This window comes from Myotis daubentonii, chromosome 2, assembly GCF_963259705.1.
Source record: "Myotis daubentonii chromosome 2, mMyoDau2.1, whole genome shotgun sequence".
Classification (NCBI taxonomy): Eukaryota; Metazoa; Chordata; class Mammalia; order Chiroptera; family Vespertilionidae; genus Myotis; species Myotis daubentonii.
The window spans coordinates 66481016-66498746 of record NC_081841.1 but is presented as its reverse complement, the minus strand read 5'-3'; the positions used below and the strand labels follow the sequence as shown (position 1 = coordinate 66498746).

The 17731-nt window shown below is 36.7% G+C and overlaps 1 protein-coding gene across 1 annotated transcript; it reads left to right on the top strand.

Annotated features, from left to right (window-relative positions):
• Positions 1-13218: 13218 nt before the first annotated feature.
• On the top strand, positions 13219-17483 carry IFNG (interferon gamma). Its single transcript, XM_059681024.1, has 4 exons — positions 13219-13421; positions 14597-14665; positions 14761-14943; positions 16779-17483. Exons 1-4 carry the CDS (start codon positions 13308-13310, stop codon positions 16908-16910), a joined length of 498 nt encoding a protein of 165 aa, XP_059537007.1. The 5' UTR covers positions 13219-13307; the 3' UTR covers positions 16911-17483.
• The last annotated feature ends 248 nt before the right edge of the window (positions 17484-17731 follow it).

The following is a 17731-nucleotide window of genomic DNA, read 5'->3' as shown; positions in this document are numbered from 1 at the left end:
CCCCAGTAGGGGGTGTGCAGGAGGCAACAGATCGATGTGTCTCTCTCATCGATGTTTCTATCTCTCTATCCTTCTCCCTTCTTCTCTCTCTAAAAATCAATAAAAACACATTAAAAAAGGAAATCTTGTCATTTGTGACAACATGAATGAACCTAGAGGACATTATCTTCAGTGAAATAAGCCACACACAGAAAGACAAATATTGTATGATCTCACTTATATGTGAAATTAAAAAAAAGAAGCCGAACCTCATAGCAACCGAGATTAGAATGGTGGTTAACTGAAGGTGGGGTGTGGAGGAAAAGGGGGGAGATCAAAGAAAAGAAAAGGAAAGTAGAATGGTGGTTGCTAGGGGCTAGAAGGAGGGGTCATGGGGAGTTATTGTTATTAGATACAGAGTTTCACTTTTGCAAGATAAAAGAGCTCTGAAGATGGATGGTGATGATGATTACATAACAATATGAATGTACCTAATACTACTGAACTGTACACTTAAAACAGTTAAGGTAAGTTTTGTGGTATGTGTATGTTACCACAATAAAATAATATTATCCCCTTCTTCTACTTTACTTTTTTAAACAATTACCCCTATTTGGCACTATATTACGTAACCATGTGTTCATTTATGTGTTTTCAATCCCCTCCAGCAAAATATAAGATTCATAGGGGCAGGGGTTTTGTCTCTCTCTCTTTTTAATTCCTAGTGTCTAGAATAATGTCTAGCATAGGAACAAGTTATTTGATGAATTAGTATAATATTTCAAACTGGAATTGAAAAAGAAAGTTACGTATCTTTGGGGGACACAAACCTGTGAAAAGAGAAGCTTTGGAAGAATGTCTTGACAGACAATTTTCTCTTTAGTAGGCGAGATTGAAGTGGTCTCACCAAGAGAAGCAGAGATGAGGGCCAGGGACAAATCCTGTCACCAACCAGAGTCCTTGGTTCCAACTGTCCCGGAGGCTCTCCCTCTGTTACCGATAATATCTCAGGTTCCTTCCATTAAACACTCCTCTTTGGGTGAAAGTGGAGCTGGGGTTTCCATCACTTGTTATCCAGAAAGTCCTGACAGGTGCAAGTTACCAGTGGACTGTCACTGTTACCAAGAAATAAAAGGTGTAATGAAAATGGGAAAATTTATTGAGGAATGGTTAAGGGAATGTTAACAAAATTCACCATAGCAGATACTGCCAGTGCCTTGCTCCTATCTTCTCAGCAACCTCCCTTCCTGTCCTTACCCACTGCATTGAAGTGTAGCAACTTACTATTCCTGGTTTGAGGGCTTCTCTCTTCGGGGAAGGTTGGAAGGATTAAGAGGTCAATGTCCTTGGGCACAGCCCTCACTGAGGAAGAGATTTTGAGGACAAATACCCTGGCTTCCTTGCCCCTTGGGTAGGACCTCTCTGAGGTGTGTTCTATGCCATTGCCCAGGGGTCTTCTGTGGGTTGAGTCCCAGTTGCCCACAGTGGCTCCTGTTCATTGACCTCCTTTTGAAGTATGGTAGCAACCATCTCAGGTGGAAATTATAGTTTAACTTTAACCCTGCTGTTTGGCTTATGTACCTGTTTGCTTTGTTTAACAATGGACAGGCTATTTTGATTTTCTGAATTGTATACATCATCCCATTCGATTGAATGACTATCCCATTGATTGTTATCTTACTGGTTTTAGAAAGCACATTCTTCTGTACCTGGGAAACAGGACAGCACAATTATCCTAAACTGTTTTAGTGGCCACAGATAATGAGTTCCAGTTGACTCAGTGGTCCCAAGAACAGGACAGCGCAATTACTCTAAATTACCTCGATGGCTCTAGATAATGAGTTCCTGGCAACCCAGTGGTCTCAAGACCTGAGGGCTTTAGATAGGTGTTTCTGTCAATTCAGTGACCCCGAGAACCAAAACTATAATTAACATGCGTAATTCTGCTTCTGTAAACTGCTTTTTTGCAAACCAGGTTCCTCATTCCAAACCTTGAGATGTAATCAATACCTTTGTGATCTTTGCCTATATAAGTCTGGTTTTGCCACCATCTCACCACTATGAGATTTGGGGAATGGCCCCTTATAGTCCTGGATTGCAATAAATGTGACTCTTTAATTTGACTTATTGAGGCGTCCTTCTGTGATTTGCGGGGTACATTACAACACTTTATGGACTTCCTTGCTTCCCTGTCACCTCCCTGCTCCCTGCCTCTACTTCTGGCATCACCTCCCAAATGACCCTCGGCTCAAGCTTTGCTTTGATTATAACCTAACCTAAAACAGTGTCTACATATAAAAAATTCCATTGAACATGAACAAATAAAAAATGTATAAATACAACTTATTGTAAATCACTTTACAAATGAAAAAAGCATGAAACAAAAATAAAAATAGTGACCACATAGTGCTCATTATATGCCAAGCACTGTTCTAAGAGCTTCACAGGTACCTTCTGATTCTCACAAAAGCCCATGAGGTAGATGCCATTATTATCAGCTGAACTCAGAGAGTTTAAGAAACATCCCCAAGTTCACACAGGCTTTAAACTTCGTCTGGTTTCTATGTCTATGCTGTTAACCATGATACTATATTGAAGAATAATAAAAATAACAATTTTTATTAATGCCATGCTATCATGCAATTAAATTACTTATATATAATATGCATATATTATATATAAATAATATAGCAAACTAATGACATTTGAGATCACTATAATCTCAAGGAAGAGAAAGTCACTGTACAAACAGAAGCAGTTATGGCATGAACATTTGCTTTAAATCCCACATTAGTCAGTCAGTTGTTTGTGAAAGTGGTTTGTCATTAGCATTTAATAGTGAATGACCACTCGCTGCAGCCTCTGTGGTTGACAGTCATACAGCTCTTAGGAGAACAGTGGTAGGCCTGGTGTGTAGCTAAGTGGTTGACAGTCATACAGCTCTTAGGAGAACAGTGGTAGGCCTGGTGTGTAGCTAAAATCAGCATGTGTGATGAGATACTGACGTTACCTCTAAGTATTTGGCACTGAATTGCAGCTAAAAAATTGAGGTAATTGAAGTCTCTTTGTGCTTGCAGCCCTGGCCAAGCAGCTTTGCTGGCTTCATCCTCCAGGCTAGTGGTCAGGAATTAGTGAACACTCATGCCAAGTACTGAGCTGGGCACTTTGAGCTAGATACCGCGTCTGTCCTCTAGGACCTTAAAATCTTGTGGGTGACATGGGCATATGAGGGTAACTTGTTTGTTTTATTTCATTTATGAGAAAAACTTCAGGTGAGGTTATTCAGAGCTTTCTACTTCATGTGGATCTACACCCTTTTGCACAGTTTTTACTTCTTGGCTTCAGATGTTGCAGCTGTGGCAGCGTGTGGCCTCCTCAGAAGAGGGAAGATGCAAAACAAACTGTTGAACCCTCGGAGCTCTGCAGGGGGTGTCTTATAGTCTTCAAATAAGAGGAAGCCAAATGGTCTCCTGACTGTGACAGAACAATACCCTCCACAGTCACTGAAAGCCTTCAACGTCTTGCAAAGGCGGAAGCCTCTGAGTGCTTCAAGGCGCTGTGCCTAAGGGAGGAAGTATGACATCAGGCCAGGTGGGGTGGTGGGGGAGGGAGAAGAACAATTTTTTTCTTTCTCAGGGTGACCCACAGGAAGAAGAGGGGAAGTCAGGTTAATTGGCTTCACACTTTTGTCCTGGGAAATCCTATCAGGTGACTGAAAAGAAAACCTAACCCTCCAAGTCGCTGCTCATTGCCAAGTGATGGAAGGCACTCTGGGGAAACCCCCAACCACAGGCCAGTAGAACAGAACATAGCTAGTCTTTCTGAAAAATCAGACTAGAAAACTACTTTTCCAAATGCAACCTAGAGTGAAGAAATCTTTCCATCTCGAGCCTTTTCCCTTTCCTAATGTAAGTATAGCCTGCATGTTTTGTAATACGTCATTTAGATTTCTCCTCTCGTGATTGACTTTTTTTCATTTTCTTTTTCAGGAGAAGCTAATCAGAGAGGATGCAGGGCATACTTTTTTTTTATATTATTACTTTGGTTTGTTTAATAGGTTTCCTAATGAAATCATAAATGTGACCAGTACATAAGTCATGACCAATGATTCCAATTAGCAAACAGTGTTTCAAATTTTTGAAAGGGGCAAATTATATATCATTAAGTTTGCAGATGCCAAATCTTAATGAAAGACATAGGCATATGCTTAAGAGTTGTTTGGAGTGATGAATCTGCTATAATAGGAAATAAGCAAGATTACTTGAAAAAGAAAAAAAGATGAGAATTTTAGCTTTTTTACTGGGCATTCTGGTACCTATCACCTTTCAAAATTATGAGAAAAAACACAGTCTTTAAATGTCAGTTACTTTAAATTCTTTGTGGAAATAGGGAAATTATATTTAAAACAAGCAAGCAAGCAAACAACGAAACAAAAACAACAAAAAAGAAAACTATCAGGATGTGAAGAAGAAAAATTAGGAAGTTTGATGAGTTCCAAATATACAGAATGACCTTACAGACTTCTCACATTGAAAAAAAAAAAAAACCTTATGAAGGTAATCCTTTCCTGGCTGGTGTGCCTCAGTTGGTTGAGCATCATCCTATGCACCAAAAAGTCACCAGATTGATTCCCAGTCAGGACACATACCCAGGTTGCAGGTTTGGTTCCTGGTAGGGGTGCATATGGGAGGCAACCTATCCATGTTTCTCTCTCACATAGATGTTTCTTTCTTCCTCTCTTTCTTTTTCTCTCTCTCTATCCTTTTCCCTTCCTCTCTCTAAAAATCAAAACACACACACACACACACACACATATTTTAATAAAGGTAATTCTAAGAAGGAAGTATATAAACAACATATTTCAATGCCATAATAACAATGAAGAGAATGATTTTTTAGAGTACTATACATCTCAGTAGGCAGTGACAGTGTGCCTTAAAGCCTTTAAAATGCATTTAAATTTTATTTTATCATATGAAATACACATATTTCTTTAGCTAAAAACTGTAATCAAGATACAAGGCTTCAATAGTTACATTATTTAAGGCAACATGAATGCCCCCCAAAATATAATGGGCAAAAACTAATAGAAGTTTATTTCTTTGTCATATAAAGTCCAAAATGGATGTATGAGAGCAGCAGGTATCTTTCCTCTTAGCAGGACCTTTCATTCTGGGGTTCTGCCATCTTCAGCCTTGGACTATGAGGTCAGCGTGTACATTTGCATCAGGCTGCTAAAAAGAGAAGGAGCATGGAAGGTTGTACATGGGGGGTGGAAAGCATCATTTCCACTCACATTCCAAAGGTCAAATTCAGTCATATGTCCACACATAACTGAAAAGAAAGCTGGGAAATGTATATGAGCTCTGTGCCAGGAAGAAGAAACAGGTTTGGTGAGTGTCAAGTCAGTCTCAGCTCCCAAAATCTTCCCAGGTAGAATGTACGCGAGCTGATTCATCTCAGCTGTCACTGCAGTGCATGAGCCTCTTTGTTACTTGCTTATTCCTGTATTAAAAGGTTCAAGGATTGTCCTAAAATGTTAGAAAGATATTTCATAAATCCCACTGAAGGTTTTGCCTTCCATGAGGTCCTCAGAAAGTCCCTGTAAAGGTCATTTTCCTCTTTTGACAACCAAACATCTACCCCTTCCTAATGGCGTTCTGTTTTCTTTTGGGGAATCTTATCACCATCAATGTGTGTAGTCAGGCTGGTAAATCTGAGTTTCCTGTCCTCCATCACAAAATCAAAAACCTGGAAAAACTCTCTGCCAGATTATTTTTTTCTTAATCACTATATGATTGATGACTAAGGGCAGTCAATTGACCCAAGATCAGCCAATATGGCTCACTCCCTCAAGGTTTGATTCTGGAGCAGGAATGCAAAGATGGAAATAAAAGCTTTAGAGTTTACTGATTCATTCCTTCATGGTGACCTGCAGAAGGTTGTCTCTGGGCCTGAGACCTTCTGGGATTGCAAGGTACAGGTACAGTTTATCTGTTTGAACATGGTTCAAACACCTGTGTCATCCTTCCATGAGCTCCTCCATATACATTCAATGTGTTACCTTTTATCTAAAATTAAAATTGTGTTTTATATGTGTGAACAAACAACCCTAAATGATATAATATTAAATGCTTCAAGCTTTTAAATTTTTTCTTCTGCATTGTTTTTTAATTTACGCTGATTTGTCTCTGTTTGTTTTTTGAACTTTGTCTTTTACCCGAAAGTGTTTTTTGAAGTGCTGTGTAGTAATTTGTGTTTTTATGTTTAATAATGAAGTCTTAATTGTCGGAATGGGTATTATATGCTTAGACAGAGCTTCTCGATTCTGTTAGGATGATACTTCAAACTGGTGTGTTGCACTGGGGGAAACCCCAAGTGTTGGTATTTCTTTTTCTTTGGGCTGGCCAGCTTTCCTAAAAGTGAATCTCCTAGTCAGCTGCTCTTGGGGATATAAGCCTGAGAGTAAGCCTTTTGGAAGCCAGTGGTCTCCCTGTTCAGGATGATGACTTTCAATTAAATCCTAATCTTATCAGGACACTTCATTTCCTCCTCTGCTGTGCTAGATATCTGGAACCTTTATGGAAAATAAACTTCCAGTTTTGAAAGAAGGTGTGGCAGGGGTAGTGGCCTGGCAGGGATCTAACTACATCTTATATGTATTTTAAACCAGTTGTCCTATTTTCCATCCTACCTTAAGCTTACCTTTCAGAGATTGTTGATAACCCAATTCTTGAATCTTTGGCAGATGTACAGTGTGAACTGATTTTCATCCAGTTGAATTCTGCTACTCAGGTACTTGTCATAGTGGAGAAGTCTAAAGTTGAAGTCAGTTACCACTTGCTCACCCACCCTCTTTGCATTTTCCATGACTTTATTGACATTTCTCATCTGCTGTTGACTTCTTCTCTCTCTATCTTTGAACCTTTTATCCCATTAGTATTATTATAGGGGTTCTGAAAGAAACATACATACTTGATCTTCCTTGTTTCATATCCTTAAAATATATAACCTCCACCATCAGAGCAGCAAAAGAGGAGAGACCCGGAAGCCCTCCCAGGGGCTTCATTCCACCTTGGGCCCAGAAGTGACACGCATTAGTTAGATTCAAAATAGACTGTCCAGAACACGTCACAAGACCCTATTAACAGCAAGAAGCCATTTCATTCCATGTGCCCAGAAGAAGGCTAGCCTGGATCTTGGAAGGCACTAGTAATGTTGACCACACGTTTACTGAGCTCTTACTATATGACAGGCATTGCACCATTATACATATTAACCTAATTTATACTCACATAATTCTTTGAAACACCTACTACCTATATCATCTTTTTCTATATGAGGAAACTGAAGCACAGAGGAATTAACTCATTTCCACTCAACAAATGAGGAACAAAGTCATAATGAAATCATGTAGCCTGAGTCCAGAGCCTTTGAACTTTATCATTGGCTAGTTTTCCTCATATTCAATTAATCCTCAAAGTTTATGAAGGAATAATTTTGTGCTAGACACTGTGTTAAGTATATAGGAAAAATATGAAATAATTTATGACAAAATGCTAACTATTTACTTATGAGTAGTAAAATCAGAGGTGATGTTTTTCTTTTCTTGTGCTCTTCTAGATTGATTTTCATTTAAAGGATCTCACATAATTTTGTAACTATTAAAAACAATTTCTTTTGAAAAATGAATAGCTTGGAATTTGGTTCAGGTACTTCATGAATTAGTCCAAGGATTAAGGATACAGGAATAATGGCTTATCAAACCCTGGTAAAAATATTATTTATTGAATGGTTATAGATTCAGAATTCATCTTTTAGGTAGCCTGGGGAAAATCTAAATTTTCTGTATTGAACTTTTATGATGGGAGATAGAAGGATAAATCTTCTTTGTAAAAATTCACACGTTTTCAAAACTTGTTGCCATTTCTGGGGCCACCAAGAGGAAAACTCACTTATTGAGATCATTAGGGGTAAAGCACATGGCCTACAGGATTTAAGTACAAACTGTGAAGTTTTGTTCCTTACCTGATCTCATAAATTCTATATTTCTCTTCATGTTCAATTAAAATAAATTTAAAGCTCAAATTAAATTCCAAACTAAAGCCACTGATGAAATGCTTCAACTTTTCCATCACTCTTCCATGTCTCTCCTCTACCTTATGTAATCTTAGTTATTAGTAACATCTTATATTCCTCATAAATCACAGACAGAAACTTAGAACGTTAGAAATGAAACACTACTAGTATTAATTAGATCCAACTCTTCTTTTTAAGATGATGTAGCTGAGATGTAAAGCAAGGGTAAAGGCTTTGCTCAAAATTCCACACCACATCAGTAACAGATCTAAGACCAGAATTTGGGACTCCTTCCTCTTAGACCAAAGGCCTTACCTTATATTATTTTATTGAATTGTAATATTTTTTCTTTAGTTCTGATGATTTTGGAGGAAAACAGCATGTCTTTTACTTCTTTGTAATTTGAAAAAATACATTTAGCAGATCTAAGTAAGAGGCATAGCAACAAGAACACTTTAGCTTCAAAAGGGAAAATACATAATGAAACATTAATAAATTGGTACTATCTGTCTAGATTTCAGTGTTGAAAAAGATTTCAGTTGAAAACTGAGTAGGAAAGAATATCATGGCTGACTAGTGACATATGCCATGGGTTCAGGAGAAAATGTGATACATATGTCAGATATGTGTGTTTTCCTCTGTCCAATAATCAGTCCTTTTCAACTATATGAATCCCCTGGGAAGGGTATACGCGGAGAAGATAAGGAGAATATGTATAATATGGATACCTACCCAGTAACCAGGACAGAAGAATCAAGCCTAGCTACTAACGTGATGACATATGCTCCTGCCAATTGTCTCATTAACTTCTTTGTAATCCCTAAATCTATAGACATGTAGTAAGTGCTCAATATGGACTTACTGATTGATTGACATTTGAATATAAATACTTTCACAAAAGAACTGCCCCATCCATCTTTGGTAACCCCAGGTTAATTCCAGTAGATGGCACTTATCAGGTGCTTTAAAATTCCCAGTGGAATAAAAATATCACCTTCAGAGGATGATCATGAATCTTTAGGTTATCAATACACAATCCCATCTGACATAAAATAGAAAATATTGTAATCTGATGACTGTACTACACAAGTATAATGTCCTCTATTTTCTTGTATCACCTCTCAGAGTTGCCCAGATGGCACGAAAGAAAAAGGGGGATTCAGAAAATCATCCTTTAACATATGGGATTTTATGAGTCAAATTGCGGGGAAAATCCGACTCCCCGTGGACTTCCATTTTGTATGTCATTCTTCTTCCGTAGGCTCAGCTCAAATGATGTCAGGAGTTGCGGGAGTCAAAATAGCGTGGGGGCATGGATCCAACATTGACTCATATACTCTGTGGAAGAAATCGACACCAAAGTCTGGATGAGATAATTTGGTTGTGAGTGCTAGAGATATGACTGCTGATCACACAGGAAAAAGGGCAACCAAGGTGTAAGTTTTGTCTTACAACTACCTACTCAAACTTAAGGATAGCATGAGCTATGACTAAAAATCTTGCTGACGCTTAATGTATAACCATAGCCAGTTTTCAGAAAGAATGTCTAGCTGAAAAGAAAAAAGAAAGTTTTCAGTCCCTTTGTTTTACGGATATGGTCACACTTGGGCTCCTGGTGGGTTTGCAAAACTTTGAAAGAATACCTTGGTGGTGAATTATTCTGCAGCTTCAGTGTTGGCTGAACCAACAAAGTGTGAAACCTCTAGTTTGCATGTGCAACCTAAGGTGTTTTACAGTCAGAAAAGAGAGAGAATGTCTTTGGTAAAGTTTATAAGACAGGAAAAGATCATAAAAGTATATACTACTATAGTAACAATATGCTGAACCAAAGAATTGTGTGTTAAAAGATGAAAATCTAATACCTGAAGATTCACTTCTAGCCTAGGATGCAAGACCAGTTATATAGTTTGCAGGAACTAGTGCAAAATGAAAATGGGGTCCCCTTTTTAAAATCCTATTAAGGATTTTAGGAATGTAACAACAGTGCATTAAACCAAATGTGGGCTCTTCTAAATGAATCAAGAGAATAAGTGGGGGTCCTGATAGATGGTGCAGGTTTTATGTCCATGAATTTGGGCCTGCTGGGATTTCTAATTTTAAACCTTTTATTTGCAATCTTACTATTTCTTAAGGAATTAAAGAATAACTTTTATCTCACAAATTCTACAGAAAAAAAAATCCAGAAATCAAAGTCTGGTAGGATATAATGATTTGAATTTACATATCTAACACAGTTTTAGACACATACAATCACCTTAATAGATATTGATTGGTTGGGGGACAGGTAGAGTAGGGGAAAGGTCTTGGTTCTATACTCAGCTCTGCATTTTCCAGTTGAATGAATTTTAACACAGCACTTTGTTTTTCTGGGTCTTGATTTACAAATCTAAAAAGTGAGGGAATAGGCCATAGGTCATCTCTATAATTTCATGATTCTGTGTTATGCTTAACATAATTCTGTGTCATGCCATCGGTGTTAGTAGAGCTTGGATGTTAGCCATGAAGTTACTAATCCTAGACATCAGGCCGTATTCTAAACATATTTCTAATATATATCTGTAACTTTAAATAGACCCTTTCAATTTACAAAGGCCCAGACAATATGTAATTCCCACTTGCGTATCTCACTATTCTGAACTCTCACCCCCAGTACTATATTCCAGTGAATGAATCAGGAGAATAATTGTAACTCCTTTCCATAAAGTTGTGACTATTTCTTCAAAGTTGGGAATATTTCTCCCAGGAATATGGAGTTTGGCCAATGGTTTCCTAGAAGGTATTGAATGCTTGCTGTGTATCTCAAGGCTTTGGTAAGGTTTTCTTATCACTGTGTTACCTGTAAGCATACTACGTGGACCATGTTTTTCCTTGGGGACCACTACTGACATGAGGCTTTGATTGAGGCTATGTTTTGATCTTGTTTATTCTTTGGGCAGATAGCCCCTCAAAGTGTTTTCAGGCCTTTTTCACATAAAATATACAGGGAACTGTCCTAAGAAGCAGGATTTGGCTAAAGACATAGCATCATGTTTCCAAAATAATCATATATTCTATTTAATTAAAAACTAGTTTTATACAGGTTAGATCTGATAACATTGGGATTAGAATGTGAGAGGAAATAACTCAAAGTAGATCCTAAATTCAGTATTCAAATTCATGTGTATTCAGTGGTGTCTGTGGCCAAATCTTCAGGCTAAAAGGTTTTTAGGGAAGAAAACAGTGTTGTAATCTAATGAACAAAATAAATTGATGAACAAAATAGATCCAGAGACATAGAAACATAGAACAGACTGTGGAATCTCAGAGGGAAGGCAGGGGATGGTGGGTGAGTGGGGAGAGGTCAAACAAAGAACTTGTATACCTATATGCATAACCCATGGACACAGACAATAGGGTGGTGAAGGCCGGGGACGGGGATGATGGAGGTGGGCTAGAAGGGGGACAATAGGGGAAAAAGGGGGACATATGTAATACTTTCAATGTGTGTTTTTTTTTTAAAGGAGAAGAAATAAAACAATGTTGTAGAAGCAACGAAACAACTTTTGATTTTAAGGAATTTAATTTAACAAAGGAGACAATACATGAATAACTAACTCTTATATGAAAATTGAGGGATTGGGATTCTAAGAAGAATATGAACCAAGTGCTAGGCTGGTGTGCTTAATTTTAAAAAGGATAATTTGGTGAGAACTCATGGAAATAATGCTTTTTAGTCTGGGAGTCAATGAATGGATATCACCCTCAGGGGCACAGATGAAGAGAATGAGAGCTCAAGGCCAAAGGAATAGTATAAGCAAAAGTTCAGCGCATGTTTATGGGAATGTCTAGTCATTCACCATGCCCAAATAATAATAGATAACTTTTACTGAGTGCTTACTACATGCCAAGCAAAATTCTTAGCACTTTATATTTATCATGTGATTTAATTTTCAACTGAGGCCTAGAAGGAGATACTAATATTAGGCTTATTTGAGAGTCATAGATGCTCAAAATCACATAGTTAGATAATAGTGGAATCAGGATTCAAGTCTGCATCCATAGACATGATATTTTAGTGCATACAGTGCAGGTTGAAATGCAAGATGGGCTGGAACCAAAGAGTGGCAGGCTTTCCCCACGTGTTTTACTTCATAAATAAATTACTAAAGGAGGAGAAAGAATCCTACTTTTTGCATTTGGAAGGAAAAGAAATATAGAAGTAAAAAAAATTCTCCATTGTTAATGATTATTTGGAACGATTGATCATCCAGAGCTATATTGTTCAACGCAGTAGCCTCTAGCCACATTGACTTGAGCATTTGAAATCTGACTAGTCTAAATTGAGATTTTCTGTAGGTATATAATGTGTACCAGATTTCTAGGATTTAGTATGACAAACAGAATTTAAAATATTTTAATAATGTTATATATTGATCTATGTCTATATCTATCTATATATACATATATATATATAGAAATATTTTGAATATATTGGTTTAAATACAATATATTTAAAAATTATTTTTGCCTGTTTCTTTTTACCTTTATTAATGGGGCTACTAAAAAAATTAAGTGTATCTATTTAGCTTACATGAGATTTCTATTGGGCAGTGTTGGTCCAGAGCAATTTAAAATTGTACTAATTCTGATGAAGGATTTCCTCAACACTTTGGTCTTTTAACCACATTCTTTCCTTGCTTTCTGGCTATTTGCAAGAAAAAATGTAAAAAGCACCCCCTTTGTAAAGGTTCGAGAGCCCCTAGAATTTCCTTTTCACTTGCTCCCAACCACAAACAAATTATCAATGTGCTCTGTCAACACATTGGAGCCAACATTTTACAAGGGCAAAAGGAGTGCAAAAAAATTTCCAATCCCTGAATGGTGTGAAGTAAAAGTGCTTTCAGAGAATTCCACAAGAATGGCACAGTGGGCATAATGGGTCTGTCTCATCATCAAAAGACCCAAGGAGTTGAAAGGAAACTCTAAGTACAATACCAAATGCCACAAAACCATAGTTATTAATACAAACTAACTAGCATCTCTGTCTATCTGTCACCATCTCATCTTAAAAAAAACTTGTGAAAATACGTAATCCTGATGAGACTCCAATTAGGTATAAATACCAGCAACAAAAGGAGATGCAGTACATTCTTCTTAACATCTACAGATTGGCTATTAGAAGAGAAAGATCAGCTGAGTCCTTTGGACCCGATCAACTCAATTCCGGAACTACTGATTTCAACGACTTCGGCCCAACGCTCTCCAAAACAATGAAATATACAAGTTATATCTTAGCTTTACAGCTTTGCGTGATCTTGGGTTTTTCTAGCTGCTACAGCCAGTCGACAATTTTTAATGAAACACAAAAACTAAAGAGATATTTTGTAAGTATGACCTTTTAATAATACTTGTTTGTGGTTGAAATGACTGAACATTGACTTGGAATGTATCTATGATAGGCTGTCATCTCTAGTCCACAGTCATCTTGAAAAGACTTGGTGTTATTTTGACTGTTGACTGGATGAGTTTTAATTCAATGATCTGGGTTTTGTTTTAACCCTCTACTCAAATATGTTATAGAAGTTAAGAGGGCATTCACGAATCTTTAAAAAGATGGCTATAATATGGATATAAAACAGGTTGATGTTGATAATTTTGTGTTAAGAATCCATGCAATTGTGATGTTAAGTAGCAAATAACGTGCTGAAAAAAAAAAGACTGGCTATTAATTTATGATTTCTCAGACTACCATGATGGTGATAGTAAAGTGTCAAGATTAGCATTAAAATGATAATCTGAAATAATTAATCAATTAAAGAAGGTGAGGTTCTTAAAGCTTTGGCTTTAAAAAATCACTTATAGGTGTTTTTCTCCAAAAAGTGATTTTAAAAAATCTACTAGCCCATCTATGAATTACCCTTAAACTCAGTCCCTTGTTGAGATTCTCTAGGAGTTATAATTTCACTTGTATTTAAATATTTTTGTTTTGTTATGTGATTTTCTTTTAAAATTATAGTTATGGTTACTTAAGATAGTTTTTGCATCTTAAATATTTTATTTGTCCAAAATTATCTATTATAATTATAGCTGCTATGTTTAAGCTTTCACAAGCGATGCTATTCTCACAACATCATATCAAATCTCTCTCTCACACCTGGAACTATCTTTTAAAGTTGACTTAACATCCAATAGGACACAAGTAGATGTTATAAAGATCTATACCATAGGGGGGCAGTATTTTATAGTGGGTTGCTGATTTTCTTACTAGGCTTGAAAACACTTAAAAACCCCCACTATGGTTATTTGAGAAAATTGAAGTATCATCTGCCTGTTGAGTTCATTTGTGACGTTGCAATTTAAGGATTATATGAAATTTAAAATAGCATGGTAGTCTTTGGCCATATCCAACAAACAGCTCTTGGGGATACTTGCTAGAAATAAACCGAGGATTGAAAAGAAAATCATTGAATATTGTCAGCATCTAAGTGTGACACAACTTGTATTTTTAGGGCAATTTATGAAGTAATTGTAAACTGATTTCTTCCCCTTGTTTTTCCAGAATGCAACAAGTTCAGATGTAGGGAATGGTGGACATCTTTTCTTAGATATTTTGATGAATTGGAAAGGGGTAAGCTGAATATTTTCATTTGATTGATTTTCCTATTGCTTATTTTCCAATGGATAAATTCATATCAACCTCTCTTTGTGCTCTTTCTTCCCAAGGAGAGTGACATAAAAATAATTCAGAGCCAAATCGTCTCCTTCTACTTCAAACTCTTTGAAAACATTGAAGATAACAAGACCATTCAGAATAGCCTGGATATTATCAAGGAAGAGCTGCGTGTTAAAGTTTTCAACAGCAGCAACAGCAAAATGGAAGACTTCAAGAAGCTAATTCAAACTCCAGTGAGTTGATCTTATTTCTTTCCTTGATTTCATTGCAGAGGCTCTTGGAAAAGTACTTAATTCCCAGAAAGTATAAATTAGCTACTGGGTACAGTTGTTAAAACTACGAAAATAAATCCATGGCCAAAAGTCCTCCTTACTAATTCTATTTGTGCTTTTGGGTGATTTTCAATAATCCATATGGGGATTATTTAATTTTGTGATTTGGAAAAAAAATGCTGGCATTGTAACTGTTGCACAAAGACGGGTGAATGGACCAATCCAGTTAGGAAGAAGCAGTGAAGATGTTGAGAGGAGTATTGAAAAGCAGTTCTCTCCTTTGGGTTTGGCTTTGATATAAATATGAGAAAGGGAGGGGTCATAATATGACTTGTGCTATCAGGATTTGTGCCCAACTCTTACTATATCCAGAACTGAAATAAATGCTAGCTCTTCAGGATTTTTCTAGTCCCCAATAAATTAGATGGTACAAAAGTGACTTGGAAAAATTATAAGATGATAACTACTTTCCACTGATAATGTTTCCCAATATTCAGCAGTTCTCTTTGGCCACAAGCTAGAGATTTTAAAAGCACGTTCTTAACCCAGTGCTGCCCTTGGCTTCCTGCTAGTCCTGGATAAGTCTCGTAGCTTCCTGGTGATGCTTTGATCATTGGAAAGTAAAATTTATCACTTGCAAACACACAGCTATAGAAACTCTTTCTACTTTGCTGTAACTAGACCTTGAAAAAAAGCTGTTGCTCCCATCCTCTGTAAGCTCACAGCTTTCTGCTTTCAGGATGGGCAATCTTAAGTGAACTTGCAACCGTTTTCCTCTTGTACTCAATTGCTAACATATTTGAGGCATGTTATACCAGTAAGTGATTACTCTTGCAGCCTAGAATTCTCCTAGTCATTCTCAGGAATCTGACAAGGTGGCCACAGAGTTTCCAGCATTAGAAAAAACATAATGGCAGAGCCAGGGTGAAAGTAAATGGTCCTTATTTTATTAAACACGAATTTACCTAAATGTTCCTATTGGCTTATCTGAGGAAATAATTCAATGTACTGGAATAGAAGGCAGAATACAGGGAGATTTGCTGCAAATCCAATTTTAAATGTTTATAGCAGTATTTGCTTATTGCCATATAAAAATGATTTGTTTTATTTTTAATCCCACTATGGAAATGATGAGACTGACATAATTTGGGGGAAATTAAAAATTATGGTATTCATTTGTCTTGGACTTGGTATTTAAAAAGGACTAAACCTACTTTAGTGGTGCTCAAACTTTGGTGGGTACCAGCATCCCCTGCAGAGCTCAGTGACCAAACAATGACCTCGGCCCTCTTCCTACACCTGGACCTCTGAGTTCTGCATTAGGTCTCCAGGTTATTCTGCTAGACACCAAACGCGAGAACCACTAACCTACTGTAACTAATTTGATATAGCAAAGACTGAAGTACAAGGTGATAGAATTTGTAGAGAACCTAGGAGTTATCTAAAACATAGGTTGAGAGAGGTTAAGTGAGTGGTTCAAAGTTATTGCCCACAAAGAATCCAAACCACAAAGCTCTGCCATTCCACTTCAGAGGCTTTTCGCTAGGTGGTTTTGGGAATTCTGGAGCAGTGAACTTAAGGTAAAGGTATGTGTCCCTCCCTATTACAGCATAACTAGCAATTTAATTATAATCTTAACGACTGAAGAAATCACTGTTCCATATTAAGATAATACATCGCCAGTAAAAATCATTTTTTAAAGGAATACTTTCATTTTCATGAACCATAACATCAACAGTAGAATATCCCGATAGCTTGTATGCCTGAAATTAATATTGTTGTATCCTTTTCAATAGGTAAATGATCAGAGGGTCCAGCGCAAAGCCATAAATGAACTCTACAATGTGATAACTGAGCTGTCAAAATCTAACTCAAAGATGCGGAAAAGGCGTCAGAATCTGTTTCGTGGCTGGAGAGCATCGAAATAATGGTCATCTTGGCTGCAATATTTGAATTTTTAAATCTAAATTTATTTATTAATATTTAATATTTTACATTATTTATATGGGGAATCTATTTTAAACTCAGAATCAAATTATTTATAATAGCAATTTTTATCTAATGAAAACAAGTATCTATTAATATATGTATTATTTATAACTTCTTTAATCTATGACTATTTCACTTGACCCTTCTTTTCTGACTAGGCAAAACTATGTGATTTATAAGGCTTTATCTCAGGGGCCAAGTAGGCGGCCGACTGAAGCAAGACCCTGTGGGTTGTGCATTTAGTTCATTTGCTGATATAATGAACACTTATAAATGAAATGATGTTATACAGTTCCTGTCTATTTGAAATCATGTCTGCATTCTGAGCCACTGCTTTAATGGCATATCACACAGCACTTGAATGTGTAGGTCATATGACTTGTCCCCTGATAAAAAACATAGTATCTCATTTCATCTCATGCCTGGTGCTTCCGAATATCACTGATAATTGTGACTGTATCCAAATGCAAAATATTTTATTTTTTCATTTATCAATATTTAATATATATGAATAAAGCATAATTTCATAATTATTTATGTTGTGTCAGACATTTTCTAAGGAGGTCTGTGGTAAATGCACTATGTACTAATGAATTAATAGGAGGAAAGCCATTTTAAGCTTGGGAATCTTAGAATTGGATTAAGCTCCATTAAATGTGGTGTTTCCACTGGCAATTTGTTCGCTTCCACTGCTCCATTTGGCAGCTGTTTAAATTATCTTTCCAAAATATAGATTTAACTATGTCACCATTTATCTCAG

Bases quoted from the DNA above. Each gene is read 5' to 3' on its own strand.
- IFNG (XM_059681024.1), top strand. From the start codon at position 13,308: ATGAAATATACAAGTTATATCTTAGCTTTACAGCTTTGCGTGATCTTG. The intron at 13,422-14,596 runs GTAAGTATGACC...TTGTTTTTCCAG, and splicing joins AAAAACTAAAGAGATATTTT to AATGCAACAAGTTCAGATGT. The intron at 14,666-14,760 runs GTAAGCTGAATA...TTTCTTCCCAAG, and splicing joins TTTTGATGAATTGGAAAGGG to GAGAGTGACATAAAAATAAT.